Source organism: Macaca thibetana, chromosome 4 (assembly GCF_024542745.1).
Source record: "Macaca thibetana thibetana isolate TM-01 chromosome 4, ASM2454274v1, whole genome shotgun sequence".
NCBI lineage: Eukaryota > Metazoa > Chordata > Mammalia > Primates > Cercopithecidae > Macaca > Macaca thibetana.
The window spans coordinates 57,308,904-57,327,368 of NC_065581.1; the positions used below are offsets into that span (position 1 = coordinate 57,308,904).

The window sequence follows — 18,465 nt, forward strand, 5'->3', positions numbered from 1 at the left end:
CTCCATAGCAAACAAGAATGTAAAAATGTTTTTTTTCATCACACACAGGTTACTAAAACATTTTATTCATTCACTTAACCATATTTGCCATGTCACATAGCAGATGCACCTCCAAAATGTTTATGGTAGCAAAGAAAGCTATGGCATACATTCCTTAATGATTGGTCTAACCTCCCAGCTGTTCCATCAATGTCACAAATTTTAAATCTCAACTTTATTCATGAAGCACTAGAAGATCTTTGAATTGCTGCCTTTGCATTAGCATTACAATCATAATTGTACTGACAAAAAGGTATCATAGAAGGCTGACAGAATACAGAATGTCTACTATACACATAAGGAAGACACACAGAATGAAGAAAAATCCTTCCCCTCCTCCAACACACAATATTCATAACGTTAGCTTTCAAGTGCAAAGACTTAACTAGAAATGAGATGTTGTGGTAAATATTTTAATATGCAAAGAAGGTCACTATATACAGAAAAAGGCAAAACTTTTTCATTTTTCGAAGCAATCTAAAACACTGCAGCTTGAAGGCTGTGGGAACGAATTTATATCTTTCTCTTTGATTCCACGGTGCTTCATGACATGTTCTTTCAGTGAGTGCAGTGTATCATTTAATAAATGATCACTATTCAATGAAGGGGAGTTCTGAAGAAATGATGCTGTGAACTTGGAGTTCATCAAGTTTATCCCATATTCTATGTAAAAAAAAAATCATTTTAGTGTGGCCAAGTTTCAAAAAACCATTCTCAAGGCTAAATGAAACCATTTGAAGGGCATTAAATCTTATGTAATTTTCAATTTAAAACTTACTCTACTTTGAGCACTCAGCAATTTGCAGCCCTCAAGAAAGAGTATGTTACATAATTCACAGACTGCATACGTAGCCGATATGATCATACTCTGAAAAAGTGGCATGAACCAGCCAGCATCACCCCTTGCACAGTTATTTAAACATGTCCTATTAGGAAGAATAGTAGAGGCTAGAAATTCCTGTCATCAAGGGCTCAGATACTTCTAACAGTTTAAGTCCTGTGTGGAAATCAAAATCAGCTTTTTCTAAGGCTTCTTTATATGTCAACTTTCTTTTTGTCTGAGGACATATTATATTTCTGATATATGACTTTTGATCTTTGAGTTTTGTGGCAATGAGGACATCTATAATACCTACTTGGAGAGCCTCTTCTATTGATAATCGAGAGTGACCCTGTGGTTCTATCAACCCTCCTGTCAAGTATTGAAATTCCAAACATCGGATTCCCATTTCCTTATTTATAATATTTGCATTCACAGCTTCCACCACTGACATCATTTTGTTAGTGATGGGATGGCCAATCCCTGTGATTACTAATTCACACTGTCGCAACTGCTGGGCAAACCCCTCATCAACCAGGCCTCTATGCAAAGCTTCAGCTACTCGGTACTTTTTGCCAGTAAGAGGATCAATTATGCCCCCTGTACTGACTTGGGCTTCAAGGCATCTGAGGGCAGTAATCCGATCAACCAAATTTCTACGGGAGGCTTTTAGTACAGAGATCCTTTCCCCACTAGCAGTCAACCAATACCCTGCAATAGGACTGTTCAAATCTTTCTTGGGAACTAACCGGCTCAGCAAAGTATCAGCAAGTTCTGTAAGTGTGATGAGACCTTCCTGATACTTTTTGACCAAGGCTTTGTCAATTGTTCCCTGCTCTATAGCCTCATTAATATTGAAATTTAATCCTGTTTTAGTATCAGTCAGCATATGAGAAGAATGCCCATAGGATTCAAAAAATGTAGCTTCCTTCCACTGATATTGCTGCCCTGAAAGTTCAAGATATATACTTTTCTCAATCAGGTTTCTCTGGAAAGCCTCATACGCAGTCAATTCTGACCCTGTTTTAGTATCTACTACAGAAATTCTATGAGTTTTTTGGACATTGAGATTGGAAATGTTCCTCTCCCCAAATGGAAACAGAAAGCATTGGGACTCTACATCAAATACACACATTTGCAGTAATTCTGAGTAATACAGAGCTTGCTTGTTATTGGGATTAAGGAAAACTCTTGTGTTGCTGGATGGCTCATGTAAAAACTGTAAGATGGCATTATTCAACAACCCCTGCTGCAGAGCAATTTCTGGAGGAACACGAATGCCTCTCACGGGGTCAATGACACCCCCACTGGCAATCTGGGCTTCTAAGATATGTTTACCTTTTTGTCTGTCAAGCATTCTATTTTCCATAGCTTGAAACACTGACAATGTCTTAGAAGAATATGAATATCCCACAGCTGCCTTCTCTGCCTCAAGAAGCCTAATTCTGAATTCGGGGTCAACAACTCCTTTAAGAACTGCATCTTCAACAGAATATATCTGACCTGAAATGGGATCAATTATAAAACCTGTTGCAGCCTGAGCTTCTAAAAATGCCAAAGCCATCATTTTGTCTATTATGATTCTCTTGGCCGCTGAGGCAAATGAAATCTTTTCTTTTGTAGATTCTAGGTAAAGCCCTGCAATTGAGGTGGCTTTCGTCAAAAACTTATTAAGAGTTTTCTGAACTTCTTCAACAGTCTTAAGACCGAGTCGCAGCTGCTCAATTGTTCTCATGTCCAGAAGCTTAGCTTCCACCAACTGCCTGGCAGTCACAGTATGCCTAAGCCCTTGGAACTTAAATTCATCATCCCTAACTGAACATGCATGATCACCATCAAAGTTCTGGAAGATCTCTGGTTCTAAGCCCTTCTTAAGGAAATCCCCTTTCTTGAGTCCACCAGATGCTCTGCACCCTTCAAGCATCCATTCTTCAGCACTGGGAACTGGGTTTTTTTCTTGTTTTAATGTTGTGACTTCTGTATGCATATCATACTGCTTGTTCTTAGCTATCTGTAACAGGAATTTATAAAATGTTAAAAGTCAACTCAAGAACATTATGTTACTTTACTCATTCTCAATCCAAACATAATTCTTTGAATTACAAAGATGAGATTAGTGAAAAGAAGAAAACTTTCAAACCAAGGAGGGTTCGGGAATAAGTATTATATTATTTTCAGAGTCTGAATTTTATCTTAGATGACAATTAAAGGTATTAAAATTATATCTTTAAAGACTAAGACAAAAATCTAGCCACAGAATATGTTAGAAGTTAAAGCTAACTGCTTGGTACTTCTAGCTTTTTTGATAGTCACATATTTCAAAATGTATCTCCACAGATATAACAGTATATCTATTACATCTATATGTTTAATCTCAAACATTCAAAAATTAAAGTGTTAATTTATAATAAAGATTCAAGTAAGTTACCAGAAAAAGTATAGCATTATTTTTCTGTCAGAACTACAAAGAGCCAATCATATTCAAAATTGTTTTAAAAATTTAGTCTAGGAGAGAAAGGAAACAAATGAAGAAACTTGACATTAGGTAGCTGATAAGGTCTCAGAACACAGAGCATACCTCTAAGGGTGTCAAAAGCTTCACCAGTTCCATTTCACATGCGTTATCTTGATACCTAACAGGTGGTCTAGAATTGTTCAGGGCTTGGTCTCTTATCTTCTCAATTTCAGATAGTCTTGTAATAGGGTTTGTCTCATCAAAAGTTATCTGTAATTTGGTGCTTGTCTGAGAAAAGTACTCAGAGTAACACTGCTGGCTTTTCTCTTTCTCAAGTGGAGCCCCTGGTGGCTGGAATTGGACTTCTTTTGGTATTTGTTCAACAACCCGATGTTGCCACTTTTCTTCCAATGGCTGTGGTTCTTGAGTCCATCTCAACAGAGGGGATCTGGGTGTTGGATGAAGGTGTCCAGTGTTTCTAGAGGACAGCTCTCCAGAGTGTTGGCACTCCTTCACTGTCATCTCAAAATCTGGTTTGAAGGTACAGTCTTTGGCTGTGTTCTTTTTTTTAATTTCACACTGGAGCAAAACTAATTGATGTTCATGCTCTTTGATCTGCTGGTCCATTTTTTGCTTCAGGTTTTCAACCTCACACTTCTGGGCTATCAGCTCATCCTCAAGTTTCCGACACTTTTGGTAATGATTTGCTTCCACGTGCTGCCCTTGCTGCATTTGTTCACGATACTGTTGAAGCTGTCTTTCAAGTTCTTTAATGTTTGTTTCACAAAGCTTAGCGTTTTCTTGGGCTCTACAGTTTTCTTGTTGAAGAGACACAAAGTCAAGCTTAATGCCTGAAATATCATTTTCAGTGATGACTTTGGACTCCATTAATTTTTCCATCTTCTTCCGAAACTCCTCTGCTGACTGTTTGAATTTATCAGATTCTTCCTGAAACAGAACCATCTTTCTGTGGGTCATCTGCTCCTCTATGGTCTTTAAGTGTAATTCATCTTGTACTTTTTTCAACCTGTTATTTAACTCTTGCACCTGTGCTTGCTGTAGCTGAACTTTCTGCTCCCCACGTCGCTTCTCTTCCTTGGAAGCATTCAGCTCCGCATTCAGATTTCTAACTTCTTTCTCGGTATTCTGGATGATAATGTTCTGTTGGTCACACTTTTGCTTAAATTCACTTACTAAATTTTGACTTTTCGCCAGGTCTTCCTCTAGGCATTTAATTTTTCTTTGAAAATCCTGCTCTGTTTTTGTCTGTTTATGCAAGTGTTCATTTGTGCTGCGTAGCTGATCTTTAAAACCATCTGCCTGAATTTTCAGTGCTTCACATCTTTGCTGGATAGTTTGTTTCTCTAAAACTACATTCTCTGATTCTGCCTGAATTCTCCGCATCATTAATTTGGTTTCATTATTCTGCCTAGTAAGCTCCTCTACTTTTTGTTTTAGCATTTCTGCACACTCATTACTTTTCTCCAATTCTTCATTGAGCCTTTGGATTTTATCATTATTTTCTTTTTCAGCTTTGATATTTTTAAGCAACTGCTCATGGCTTTTCTCAAATTGTTCTTTTAGATGATCTGATTTTCTCTGGCAGATTCGTAGTCTTTCTAATTCTTTCTCATCTCGAAAAGAATGAATTTGTGAATTTAAATGCTGAATACTCTTCTCAGCTATGGCATGTGCCCTTGTGATTCTGTCTACTTCTCTTTGTAGCTTCCCTTTTTCATGATGAAGAGATTCTAATTCTAACTGATAATTGTGCTTTATTTTCTTGAGATCATTAGCTTCTTGCATGGCTTCTTCAGCCTTACCTGTGGTTTGGTTCAATTGCCTACCAAGCTCTCTGAGTTGTTGAGAATACCCTTTCTCTGCCTGATCCTTCCTTTCCAACTCCAACTTAAGGCATCTGAGTGTATTATTTGTTTCATCTAGTTTATCTTTTAGCAAACGAGCCTTTTCCTCAGATGACGTTTTTTCAAGCTGGAGGGCATTAAGTTCATATGTCAGTTCTCTCATATCTTGTTCAGCCTTTCTATTGGCAGCTGTTAGTTCATCTACCTGCTGTTTGAGTTCTTCTGCTTTCTGTTTGTCATGTTCTTGCTGGAGACCTGTTACTGCCCTGCATGATGTAGCCTGTGTGATCGCACATACTGGCAATGCATTTTCTCTACATGTATACTGAATTTCAGTTATTTTTCTTCTTGCTTCCAATTCAATTCTCTGCTTTTCTTTCAACTGTTTCTCTGCTACCTGTTTCTGAAATGCAAAGTCTTTTTCCATCTGCTTTATCAGCTTCAAGAGTTCTTCCTCATTGTCTCTCTTTCTTCTTAATTCTTCCGTTAATTTATTTTTTTGTTGCTCCAAATCATTGAGACTTAAATCTTTTCTTTTAAGATGGTCTTCCAGTGTTCTTCTGGTGAAGGTGTTTTCCTCCAACTGATTCCGAAAATTCAGGAGGTTCTCTTCCACGGCAGCTCTTTTGGCCTCGGCCTCTATGGTGAGCTGCCTCACCCGCTCCAGTTCTCTTTCAGCGGCTTCCTTCTCTCTCACAATGGTTTCAAGTTCCCTGCGGTACTGCTTGGCTTCACTTTCAGCCCTTATCTTCTGCAGAGAGATATCTTCTACATTTCTCTGCTGCTTTCTCAATTCATTTTCTGCAGCCTCCCTGACCTTCGGAAGTTCTTCCTCTACTCGGGACTTTTGTTTCTTTAGTTCAGCTACCATTCTTTCCAGCTCACTTATCTTTCCTGTAAGTTTGCTATTCTCAAGCACTGTTGCCTTCTGACGCTGAAGCAGATCTGAATATGCCCCATGTTCAGAAGTCTCCTTACACCTTTTAATCTACAAGAGACATTTTGAAAGTGTCAAGCCTGTTCTGTTCAAAATAGCTTACGACGTATGAATCAATGTTCATAAAAGTACTTACAAAACCAAGTGAACTCAAATGCAGAACAAGTGCTATCACCACCACCACCAGCAGCATCACCTTCTTCAGAGAGGAAGCTTCAGAAAGTCAGCAGTAGAGGACAAAAAATCCTTCACGACAGGTTCTCTGAAGAATATCTTTTTGTCCCTCAGGAATAATTTTATTTTAAAAATTAGCTAGCTTAGAATTTTATAGCAAGAAGGGAACTTACAACAGATGAGGAAAGGGAGAAATGAGGAAGATAGATATTCTGCAAACTCACATTGGGTGAGTGACAAAGTGGGAAATAAAACTCTCACAACGGTGCCCTTTCTTCTCTTGCATGCAACATAATCCTAAGAGGTAGGAAGAACACCCAACACATAGGAACCAAATGACGCTAAAGAATTTAGTTTTCTAGCCTGATAGAAATTTAAAAATGATACTTATATTCCCATGTCTTATGGTTAAAAAAGCAAAGCACAGAATTTTAGAACACAGAGCCAAATTAGGAAATAACATGGGGAAGAAGGAAAATTATATAATAACTTGAAATTTGTAAAGTCAGATCCCTTATTTGTTTATACTTGCCATATTATGACAATTATAATCATCAGAATTGCTAATGCAAAGGCAGCTACAGTCCTGACGTCTTTGGAAAAGATGTGCTTCATATACTCAGAGATTTTGTTGCTGTTGTTAATAACATGCCTCATATGAATCACTTTGACAAGTACCTTTAAATACTCCATAAATATAAAGATATTTGTTAAGTACAATAGCTTTTAAATATATACTTAAGGATTCAGCTCCAATGTATAGAAAAAATTATAAGAAAAATTTTTTACTCTTCTAGGGACAGAATCAATGTCAGCTGGGAGGAGTATGCTTTACACTGATTACAGAACTACATGATCAGGATTAGTTTACAATTACAATTTAATTTCTCTTTATTAATACTCTAGTGTTGTTAGTTTTGTATCATCAACTCAAGATCACCATAAAATAATTTAAACAGGAATAGAGAAATTATTTCAGACAGATTTGTTTTCATTGAGAAGCTTTGGTGAATTTCAAGAATTTAATTTCTATTACAGACCACACATCTTATTTTGCTTCCTCTAATTTCTTGATCTCCAATAATTTTGATGAGAATTTCAGTCGTTTTCTCTGCTAATCTAAATAAGGTTTCTAATAATAATTCATACAGAAACAAATCTCATAACCTGTTATCTCCAATACTCTATTTTCTTTATTTTAGTATCAGGGTCAATCCTGTGACACGTGAGCATTTTATCTATTTAAATACTAAGTTTTCAATATTTCTTGAGGAGGTTATTTCTAAGACAGTCTCAGTTCTTTATCAAACCTCCTTTAAAACTTAACTATTGCTAAGAAATTCTGAGCCATTTCTTTTTCTTGGTCATGCTCAGATTTCAAAAAACTAAAAATTCCCTCAGAAAGAAAATATCTGTTGTTGAACCCTCAATGTCTTCATTAGTCAATGCAGGGATTTGTTAAGAATCTATTCTGGGCGTGGTGGCTCACGCCTGTAATCCCAGCACTTTGGGAGCCCAAGGTGGGTGGATTATGAGGTCAGGAGTTCAAGACAAGCCTGGCCAACATGGTGAAACCCCATCTCTACTAAAAATACAAAAATTAGCCCGGCGTGGTGGCAGGCGCCTGTAATCCCAGCTACTCAGAAGGCTGAGGCAGTGAATTACTTGAACCCAGGAGGCGCAGGTTGCCATGAGCTGAGATCGCGCCACTGCACTCCAGCCTGGGCAACAGAGGTCTCGGGGGGGGAAAAAAAAAAAAAAAAAAAAAGAAATCATGTTGTCTGGATAACTCTTTGAGTTTTTTAGCATATGTGAGAAAAATTACTAGAAATAATTTAGTCCAATTGCTGACTTGCTTTCTTGTGGATCTCAAACTTAATTGTATAAAAATAACTTCCTTAACTTTTATCTAAATCTTCCTCAATCTTGCCCTTTAATCACAGTGATTAATACTTTGAATATTTTGTTCTCAGCAGACTAAAGAATCTCTCTCTCATATCTAATATCTATTACAGATATTTTTAGTAACATTTCTTTTAACTAAATCAGTATTACTTCTGAAATTAACTTGCATCCATCTTTGATTTTATGTTTATTATAGAAAATTCTGCTTTAAACCAAGGTTTTTCATGTGGGTCTTCAAACCTCAGTTGCAGAAACACCAATCTTTTGAGTCTAAAAATTGAGCTATGTATCTTTTACACGACATTCCATTAATGTAATCTTAAGTGGTAGTTTTTTTTTAATCTATTTTAAATTATAGCCTTCGCTTGTTCTTCTATAACCATATTTGCTGGTTTCAATTAATTATAAATCTTTGACATTTTTAAGGACGACAATAATAACTTGCATTCAATTACGGCCTTCTAAAATATTCTTTGTTTCTATCAATTGCTAGTATTCTGCTTCATCAGATAAATCAAGTAAGTGGCCCATATATGTATAATCAGATACGTACTATAAGAAAAGAACTTATTTTATTTTATATTTAACTACTGCAGATACAATTTAAAAGACCTGCATACCATTTAAAATGGAATAAGATCTCTCAAAAACTAAAAATATAAGAAAATTATGGATGTTCTTTCATAGATGAAAGATGCATGCAATTAAGATGGTCACAAATATCCTGGTTCTCTTAAGCACAAAGGAAGAGTGTTATAAAGTCTTGCAATTAGCTATGTTAGTGATTTAGCTGCAGAAAACTGTTAACTCTGAACAGACTAAAATAGTTTATAACAGTGGTCACATTTTTAGGAAACTGAGAAAGTAACATCCAATAGATGTTTACTGCTGTTTCGGCTCTCATATGAACGGAGTTACATTAAGCATAATCACCTTTAGAATTTCAATAAAGTCCAACTTAAAATGGCTAATGTCCCACAATTTATTTATTTCAACATTCATTCTACTATTTTTGTCTGTTCTGGGGAATAGAAAGTATATCAAGATAATAAAGCACAGCATACTCCCTTTTACATTAGATACAAGAGCCTTTGGTGACCATTGATTTTTATAAATAACTCCTTACTCTTCCTATTTCTGAATATAATTTTTAAATGCAGAATCAAGGCTGCAGAAGTTCTCCAAATCAGAATGGCATTTAAACAGCCTTTTTAAATGCTATGTGCTATATCTTTTTGCAAAAAAAAAAAAAACCCAAAACTCCAAAATTCTTAAAAGTATCATCATTTTGTAAAAACATCTACTACTTTTAAGTTAGCATCTTTACATTATATACAATAATTTTAACTTGAGATACAAATTAATTTAAAATACTTAAGACAAAAGTGTTCATGTAGTATTCCTGTAGACATCATACCAGCAGTAACTATACTTCAAAGAAGTATACTTCTCAGCTGTGAGAAGGCTGAAAAATATTCTGCCAAACTGCCAAAATTTCATAATTTATTTAAGACATTAACCCCACCATATTAGAGTCTCGAAGTGAAAATGTAAAGTCATGAAATGAAATGACTTTCTATTTGAGTGAATCTTAAAGACAAACTAAAATCCTAGGCCTTCAGTCATTTTCACTGTAATTTTATAATTCAATATTTATTTGTACATCTGCTTCTAGCCACATAAATTTATCATGAAACACGTTTTGCTTTCCCAAACTATACTGTAGTTACTGCTCGTCTCTAGCTCCTTTATATTTACAGGCTGCTCACTGTAAATGATTACCTCCTCCTCTTCCAGCCTCTTCAATGAATCACCAGCAAATTTAATATATTGTGTCATGAGAGTGACCAGGGCAGTATACCGAGTCCTTAAGTCCATGAACTGCAAGTAAGAAAAAAAAATAATAAAAGCATTACCTCCATAACTCTTAAAAAGTTGAATGAATTTTGAATAATAATTACATTAACTAGGCTTTTAGACAGCAAAACACACAACTCCCCCATAATAAATGGTAAGAATGAGCTTATTACTATTGTGCAAATCATAGTAAATGATAATTCTCTTCTAAATTTCACCATGAAGTACATTCATTTATCTCTATAGTTAATAATTAATCTTGAATAAAAATTCGTCAAGGGTTTTTAAAAACCCTTAATAGAATGTATTGTTCTGGGTACAGACTTTCTGTTTGGGATGATGAAAAGGTTCTGGAAATGAACAGTAGTACCAGTTGCACAATATTGTGATATACTGCAATGCCATTAAACTGTACATTTAAAATTGTTAAAATGGCAAGTTTTAGACTATGTATGCTTTACCACAATAAAAAATAAAATTCAAAAAGAAAGTGTTCTTTCTTTTATGCCCTTTCCCCTCTTTCTGTCATACTTTTATTACCTCTTGAATAATGAGATCTGCTGAACTCTGCATTCTTCGGCGTTTCACTGGAGATTTTTGTTGTGAATCTACCATGGCCCGGTAGGTCATTGTTTGTAATTCATAGTCCTGTATAAAGGAGTCAATAAAATAAAATGAATTGAAGCAAAGTACTAGAGTTTCATTCTGCATTAAGTTAACACAGATAATTAGAACCTAGATTCACTAAATTAACTTTAGTGATTTGACACAAATCATTAGAACCTAACCTAGATTCATTAAATTAGGTTTAAATACAGAAAATATAGTCGTGTTTCACATGACAATATTTCAGTCAAGGACAGACTATATACATGATGGTAGCCCCATAAAATTATAATGGAGCTGAAAAATACCTATTGCCTAGTGATGTCACAGCACAATGCGTTACTCATGTTTGTGGCAATGCTGGTGTAAACAAACTTACTGTGCTGCCAGTCGTACAAAAGTATAGCACATACAATTATGTTCAGTATGTAATACTTGGTAATAAATGACTATGTTACTGGTCTATATATTTACCACACTGTACTTTTCGTTGTTATTTTAGAGTGTACTTCTACTTATTTTTTAAAAAAAAAAAAAGTTAACTGTAAAACAGTTTCAGACAGGTCCTTCAGAAAGTATTCCAGAAGAAGGCATTGTTATCATAGGAGCAGATGGCTCCGTACATGTGATTGCCCCTGAAGACCTTCCCGTGGGATCTGGAGGTGTAAGACAGTGATACTGATGATCCTGACTTTATATAGGCCTAAGCTAATGTGTATGTTTGTGCCTTAGGCTTTAACAAAGAAGTTTAAAAAGTAAAAAACAAAAAACAAAAAAAACAAAAATTAAAAACAGAAAAAAGCTTACAGAATAAAGATAAAAAGAAAGAAAATACTTCTGTATGGCTGTATAATGTGTTCATTGTTTTAAGCTAAGAGTTATGACAAAGGAGTCAAAAGGTTAAAAAAATTACAAGTTTATAATGTAAAAAAGTTACATTAAGTTAATGTTAATTTATTATTGAAGAAATTTTTTTATAAACTAGTATAGTCTAAGTGTATAGTGTTTATAAATTCTATAGAGGTGTACGGCAATGTCCTAGGCCTTTACCTTCACTCACAACTCACTCACTAACTCACCCAAAGCAACTTCTAGTCCCGCAAGCTCCATTCATGGTAGGTGCTCTATACAGATATACCATTTTTTATATTGTATTCCCTATTTTTATTATACCTTTTCTATGTTTAGATACACAAATAGATACCATTATATTACAGTTGCCTACACTATTCAGTACAGCAACATGCTGTACAGGTTTATAGTCTAGGAGCAAGAGGCTGTACCATATAGCCTGTGTGTAGAAAGCTATAACATCTAGGTTTATGTGAGTGCACTCTACGATGTTCACACAATGAAAAAATCACCTAACAACGCATTTCTCAGAACATATCCCCTTTGTTAAGCAACACATGACTGTACTGCAAAATTACATTTTTAGTAATCTATCCAATCCTGGAGATGCTTCCAAGATGGGGACAAAATCAGAAACATGTAGGGTGGTCAGGTAATTTCCTAAGTCTGTTTGGAAGCTCATGGAAATACAGGTAACAATAGTGTAGCCCTATGCAGCCCCCCTTTCCCGGCTAAGCAATGGAACTATGGATCTGGAAGGCTAAAACTGAAAAGTTATCAATGATAACTTGAAAAGCATGAAAAATGTCCCCCTAAGTGAGAAAGTTAGAAGTTCTCCCATGAAATACCCTAACAATGTTAAAGAAGAAAGAAAGAGAGAAAAATGATAAGAAACCAACTACAGAGCTAATTATTGTGGTGGCTGGGAGTGGCAGGGGTGTACACATGTGAGAGAGAAGAAGATGAATGAATTGGGGGGCTATCATGTGACTAATTTCACAAAGGATTATTAGATAAGTGTCAAAAAAATTCAAATGAAGATTCTTTTTAGTTTTTAACACTGAGTGAAATGACTAGCATGGCTTTGAAAGTACATGTAGAATCACATACCTGAATATTAAATTTTACTTAAGTGAATGAATCTTCCTACCTTCACTGTAGCTGAGTACTGTTCTGCATATTTTTGACACTCGTCCATTTTGCTCTGTTTCATTTCTATTTCAGACACCAACATCTATAAATATACACAGTTTAGAAGAAAAATGACAAGGAATTCAGCTATTCTACTACATAAGATGCTCAGTAACTAAGACATATCTATACCACTTCACGGTATAGCTCCTTAGCCCTTTGCACTTAATATGCAACTTGCCTTATGGGTAAATTACAAACTTCCAGATTAAGCCACAGAAGTGACCCACCCCATGTGGCTTTCAAAGCAGAAATTACTAAACTCCTTAGGAATTATCCAAAAGCAGACTCGATGCCCTTGGCCACCACCTATTCCTGAAAAAAAAAAGAGCTATCTGTGACTGGCCCCTAAAGATAGAATAAAAATCGCAAAGCATTCAAACTTTCTGTCAAATGTGGTATTTAATTTTCCATAGATAACCATTTTTACTTATTTAGGAACCCAGAAAACTACTGTGGCCAGCAAAGTGTCAAAGAGATTTCTATACCTATGATTAAATAAATTATCATCAGGAATTTGAAAACTATCCCAACACTCTCCACTTTTGGATTACTCATGCTTTCAAAAACTACTTCCAAGAAATAAAAATAAGTCATGTATGTAGGTTTGGGTTGCAAGATTTTAATATTTTTGATATACTCTCCACCTTCCTCTAAAGAGTTGGTGACTTTTTCATTTAACATAAGAAAGGAAGATGAGGAGCATGACTGACCAAATGCAAACATAACTTCAGTAGAGGGAGTTATTTTTACATACCTTCTGTTGATTCAACTGTGTAGCTAGGGTTTTACTATTTTCAGGCTGATTTTCCTGAATCTTTCTCTGAGTAGTTTCAACCTGCTGGATCCAATCATCTAAAGGGTGGTAAGTATCTCTGTAGTACTTCAGTGATTTGCCAATGCCCTCTAAGTCCCGTAACCTAAGAGGATAGTAACGGAATAGTCACAGTGTCCAACAACATCCATCAGGAGGGTGGAAGATGTAGAGATGGGAGAGACAAAATAACTGGACTGCAATGCACTAAGCACAAGAGGGGTATGTATAAAGAACTCAAGGCTGCAGCACCCTGAGACACACCTCCAAGGGCATTCCTTGTTGGCTTTGGGTTGAATATAAACATTCTGCTCCTTGAGTTGCGCAATTTAGTGACAGTGATTATTCTAAGAACAAGCCCAAGAGGCTAAAGCTAAAAAGCAAGAAAAGTGGAAACTTAACCATAATTATTATCAATTACAGTATCTTGAATAGTAAGGCTTGCATCAAATGGCAGTTCAGTTTTGAAATAACGATAAGGTAGTCCAATGAAGGGTTCAACATGGTCTCAGAGAGTATTTTCCAGAAGCTGTGATTACATACTTGTCTCTATGATTTTAAAAACTACCACATTAAACCTATGCATCATATTTGTTACAGAGATAACACATATTTGAACATAATTTTATTTTTTGAGAATGGCACTGTATCATAAAAGCATTTTATTTGCATTAATATAAGCATGAAAATGAATGAGAAAGGACACAAATTCATTTATTTTAAGATGAACCCTAAAATCTTTTTTAATTCAGTAACTGAGGAAATGATTTTGACTTTCCTGTATCTTCAATTAAAATGAACATCAGGGCATTTCCATTTATTTACATTTCTTAAGTCCAGTATAGAAGCTACACACAGCCCTATCACATGTAGGCTTCATGCTCTTACTAAGTCATGGTTATTTGAATATTATAAGTTGGTAATAATTAGAGAACTACATTGTTTTTTCCTTCAGAAAAGGCAAGCAGATTAACTACATAAATGCTAGAACATACGAATAGAAACAGAGTTGAAAAAAATGCTTATTTTGAAGTTAAATGTCTTACTAAAGTCATCCAAGAAAGAAAGAAATATGGCTAAGTGGAGGTATTGTAATTAACAAATTAACTATGGAAGTAAAAAACATAGCCTCATGTTTAGATTTTACTCATTTACCATAGATAGACATTAAATTTGTGCTAAAACTGAACAAAAATGGATACTAACCTGTTGTCAATCTGCACATGAACATTTTGCCACCTTTCAACTAATTGATCTGCTTTTTCTTTGTGCCAGTCAAAATCAAGGTCCCGTTCTTTATACGTTTTAAACATTTCATCACTGATGGCTTTAGCTTTCTGCAACTCATCCTCTAATGCATGGAATACCTGTCTCTTTTCATCTACTTCAGATCTCCATTGCTAAAATACATTAATTGGTAAAAGTTATAAAAATATACAAAATATACATTTTCATATACATATACTTTCATATATACATATACATATGTATATACTTTCATATACAAAATGTTACATTAGTTCAAACTTTACGAAATTTTCAATATTTGACTGTACTCTGATTTTTTAATGACAATTTTAAAGTTCAGCCTAATAAAATTTGTATATCAACAAAATAAAATATATTCCATAGGCAAGTTTGCTACCTCCAATAATAAAGTAAGTCTTTTTCATTGTCTGCTTTTAAGTGCCTACTAATCCCATTGTTAAAAAGGAATACATGCATTAAAAAATCACTGACAAAACTTTCAAAAATTGATTTGCAATAGTTTCAACACTTGCTAAAGAAATACATATAGATGAGTTGAACTACAAGTCTTTTTCCTTTCTCAGATTAACTTTTCTATTTACCTCCTTGATAGCTTAAATTAACTTCTTTTTTAGCAAGTTATCTATTACAAATAATTTAAATAATTTAATTATTAGCTTCGACTCCTCTTGCTACCAACATGAATTGACTATCAAAAGCTACTGTCAAAAGGGTTCGAACTTCAAATGAGAACTCTCCTCAAGCTAAAATGATTGAACATACTTATTTAGAGTAAGCTGTGAGATCAGAGAGACACAAATGGAATAAATCCATTCAAAAATCCAAGATATTTAATGCTTGATGTTTGAAGATCTAAGTGCTAGAGAAATACCTGTAGAATATGATATTTAAAAATAGCCAAAAGTGAGTCTCATACCTTTAAAGTACTTATTAGATTCTCAATATTATTCTTGTCAGCTATAACTGCTTCTTCTTCACACAGTTTAGTTTCATAGAGTTTTACAAGGGCTTCTGCAGCTTGAGTGTTTTTTAACACCAAGTTAACAGTTTTTAACCTTAAAAAGGAAATTAAACAATAGCCACCTATTGTTAAATGTTTACTTTTGCATAATGTAGTCCTGAAGCACCATTATGACACATGACATAACATGTTCTTCACCTTGGAACACTGATACATTTACCATGAAACTAACATTTTTCTGGCTTTCTTCTTAATAGACAGTATGTGCTCCAACCCATGCCCTGACCCACAAGTGGTATTCAGCAAGAGATTGCAACATAAGATGGTTTCTTTCTAACTTTATTTAAGTATGAGACGAAAATTCATTGGCTACAACTGCTGAGCTACCCAAATTACACGCAAAATGTGGGAGGACCATACATTACACGCTGATCTCTGAAGCACATCCACTATTAACATAGAGAAGTGTCATCACTCCATAAAAATAACGTATTTCCAGGCTGGAGTGCAGTGGCGCGATCTTGGCTCACTGCAACCTCCACCTCCCAGATTCAAGCAATTCCCCTCCCACAGCTTCCCAAGTACCTGGGACTACAGATGCCTACCACCATGCCTGGCTAACTTTTGTATTTTTAATAGAGATGAGGTTTCACCATGTTGGCCAGGCTGGTCCCAAACTCCTGACCTCAGGTGATCCACCCGCCTTGGCTTCCCAAAGTGCTGGGATTACAGGCATGAGCCACCGCGCCTAGCCAATAATGTATTTCTTAAGACAAAATAAAATGTAATATTTATATTAATAAAAATAAAATTTTAAATTAATAGTAAATAAAAATGAGAGTTGTATGAAGCAATTTATTGAGATAGCAGTTACATACTTATCTATGTAAGTGGAAGACATAGAATAGACTTGGTTCATGTTCTGAAGGACCACATTAAGCTCCGATCGTAGGGTAGGGACTGATGAAGAGGCCGCTGCTTGACTGAAAAACTCCTCACACTTATTTGTGATAGTTCCCAAATCATCCTTAAGTCGTTCCAGCTCTTTCTTTAGTTTCTATAGAACAGAGAACAAACAAAGGTATCAGGCCATCACCTATGATTAGGTGTTTTTCTTAAACTAGTTTAAAAACACACATTTCACATTAAGACCAATGACTTAGAAATATACATATTCTTTGCTTTTTATCAAAGAAACCACGCCATGGCATTCAAGTTTTACAATCAATAATTCCCTTACTGCTCATCTCCTTAGGCTCAACATCTAACTTAGTACTTTTGCACACAGCAGGTGTATAATGACTTTTATTACAAGTCCTTATGTCCTTCATCACAATGAAGGTGAGTGTGTACATATTCTCATGTTTACCTGAGTCAGAGGTAGACTGAATCCTAGTTTATAATCAGCAATAATTACATAATCAGACCTCACCTCACACCAGACTGGCTAGTGTGAGTGTACAAAACTGAACATTAAGAAGTCACAAGAGATGATACATAAGGTCATTAAGAGAGTTAGTTTTTTTCCCAACATATTTATAGCTCTCACCTCTTGTTCTGTGATTCTGAACACACTTTCATGCAAATCATCTCTTTCCAGGGGAGTTCGAATCTGTCTAATCAGCCGATCTTCACAGTTCTCTAACCTAAGTCTAATGTTTCGAACTTCAGAGATGTAGAGATTATAAACTGACTCCTCTTGCTCCTCTGTGAAAATAAATATAATGTTTAGAAAATACCTTGTTTTCTATCTCTTAGAAGCTTCTGTTTATGTTTTAATATGACAACTTTGTTATTACTGGGACATAGCTAGTCAAGCGAATGGTTCCTGTTTTCATCACAAACCCATTCTAAAGGTATAAATCTTAAAACATAAATCTTAAAATTTAAGAAGAATTAATAATATTTCCCAAATGCCATTTGAAGTACCAATTTCTGATTAAATGCTGTCCAAAATAATATGTTGCTATTTTACATTCACAAAAATGTAAATTATATTAGCTACAGATTAATTACAAAAATCAAATAAAAATCCTTAAAAGTAAAAAGTAGGTGAATAACATTCAATGTTTAAGATTTTTTAAAAATAGAATATTACTAATAAAATTGTCTCTAAAATCAAAAAAGTTCAAAATAAAATCTTTATCTAACAAAAGTTAACTAGGCAAAAACCTTTTACTTTAATCCTTGTATAAAATCCAAGTTTGGTAAGTGGGAAAATAATTGAATCTTTTCTGAAACTGAAGGATTGCAAAATAGTGAAAATGATGAAAAGTAAGAATTCGTTGTTTGTCCAACCAGTTGGTTGGCACCTTTTATTAATTCATCATTTGGAAACAAATAAATCCCTTCTTGAGTCTTCCTACCTCAAACATGCTTTTACTGTTCCAGAAATTGTGTCTACATATGATAGGCTGAGTGATACAATATACCTAAGATTGAGATTCCCACTGAGAGCAAAAATTAGCCAGAACTAAACACCTATGGGGAAAAAAAGACGGGGATCCCCATGCTTTACCTCTTTCTGCAGACTTAAGAAGTTCTTGATAATACTGCTTACATACATTAACCTCCTTTTCCAGTTGTGTTATATCTGAGCCTGAAAAGATTTGGGACTCCTGGCTATCTTCCAGAAAATCTTCAAAACGAGATTGTAGATTACTTAGAACTTGCTGATGTTCACCAGGCAGCATTGTCTTTATCTAAAGAAGACCAAAGAC

The 18,465-nt window shown here is 35.0% G+C and overlaps 1 protein-coding gene across 19 annotated transcripts in view; it reads right to left on the minus strand.

Moving 5' to 3' along the window:
* Window positions 1-18,465, minus strand: part of DST (dystonin) — a 1,587,602-nt gene that overhangs the window by 148,979 nt on the left and 1,420,158 nt on the right. For 18 of the 19 annotated variants that reach the window (XM_050788752.1, XM_050788754.1, XM_050788765.1 and 15 more), the window contains 9 exons: window positions 18,264-18,447; window positions 17,295-17,452; window positions 16,624-16,802; window positions 15,701-15,839; window positions 14,722-14,915; window positions 13,459-13,621; window positions 12,661-12,744; window positions 10,593-10,700; window positions 9,978-10,076 (listed from right to left, as the gene is read on the minus strand). In XM_050788752.1, the coding sequence (XP_050644709.1) occupies window positions 9,978-10,076; window positions 10,593-10,700; window positions 12,661-12,744; window positions 13,459-13,621; window positions 14,722-14,915; window positions 15,701-15,839; window positions 16,624-16,802; window positions 17,295-17,452; window positions 18,264-18,447 (1,308 nt within the window). Of the gene's footprint in view, window positions 1-49; window positions 2,871-3,437; window positions 6,168-9,977; window positions 10,077-10,592; window positions 10,701-12,660; window positions 12,745-13,458; window positions 13,622-14,721; window positions 14,916-15,700; window positions 15,840-16,623; window positions 16,803-17,294; window positions 17,453-18,263; window positions 18,448-18,465 lie in introns of those variants that run through there. The other variant, XM_050788771.1, reaches the window with a different exon arrangement.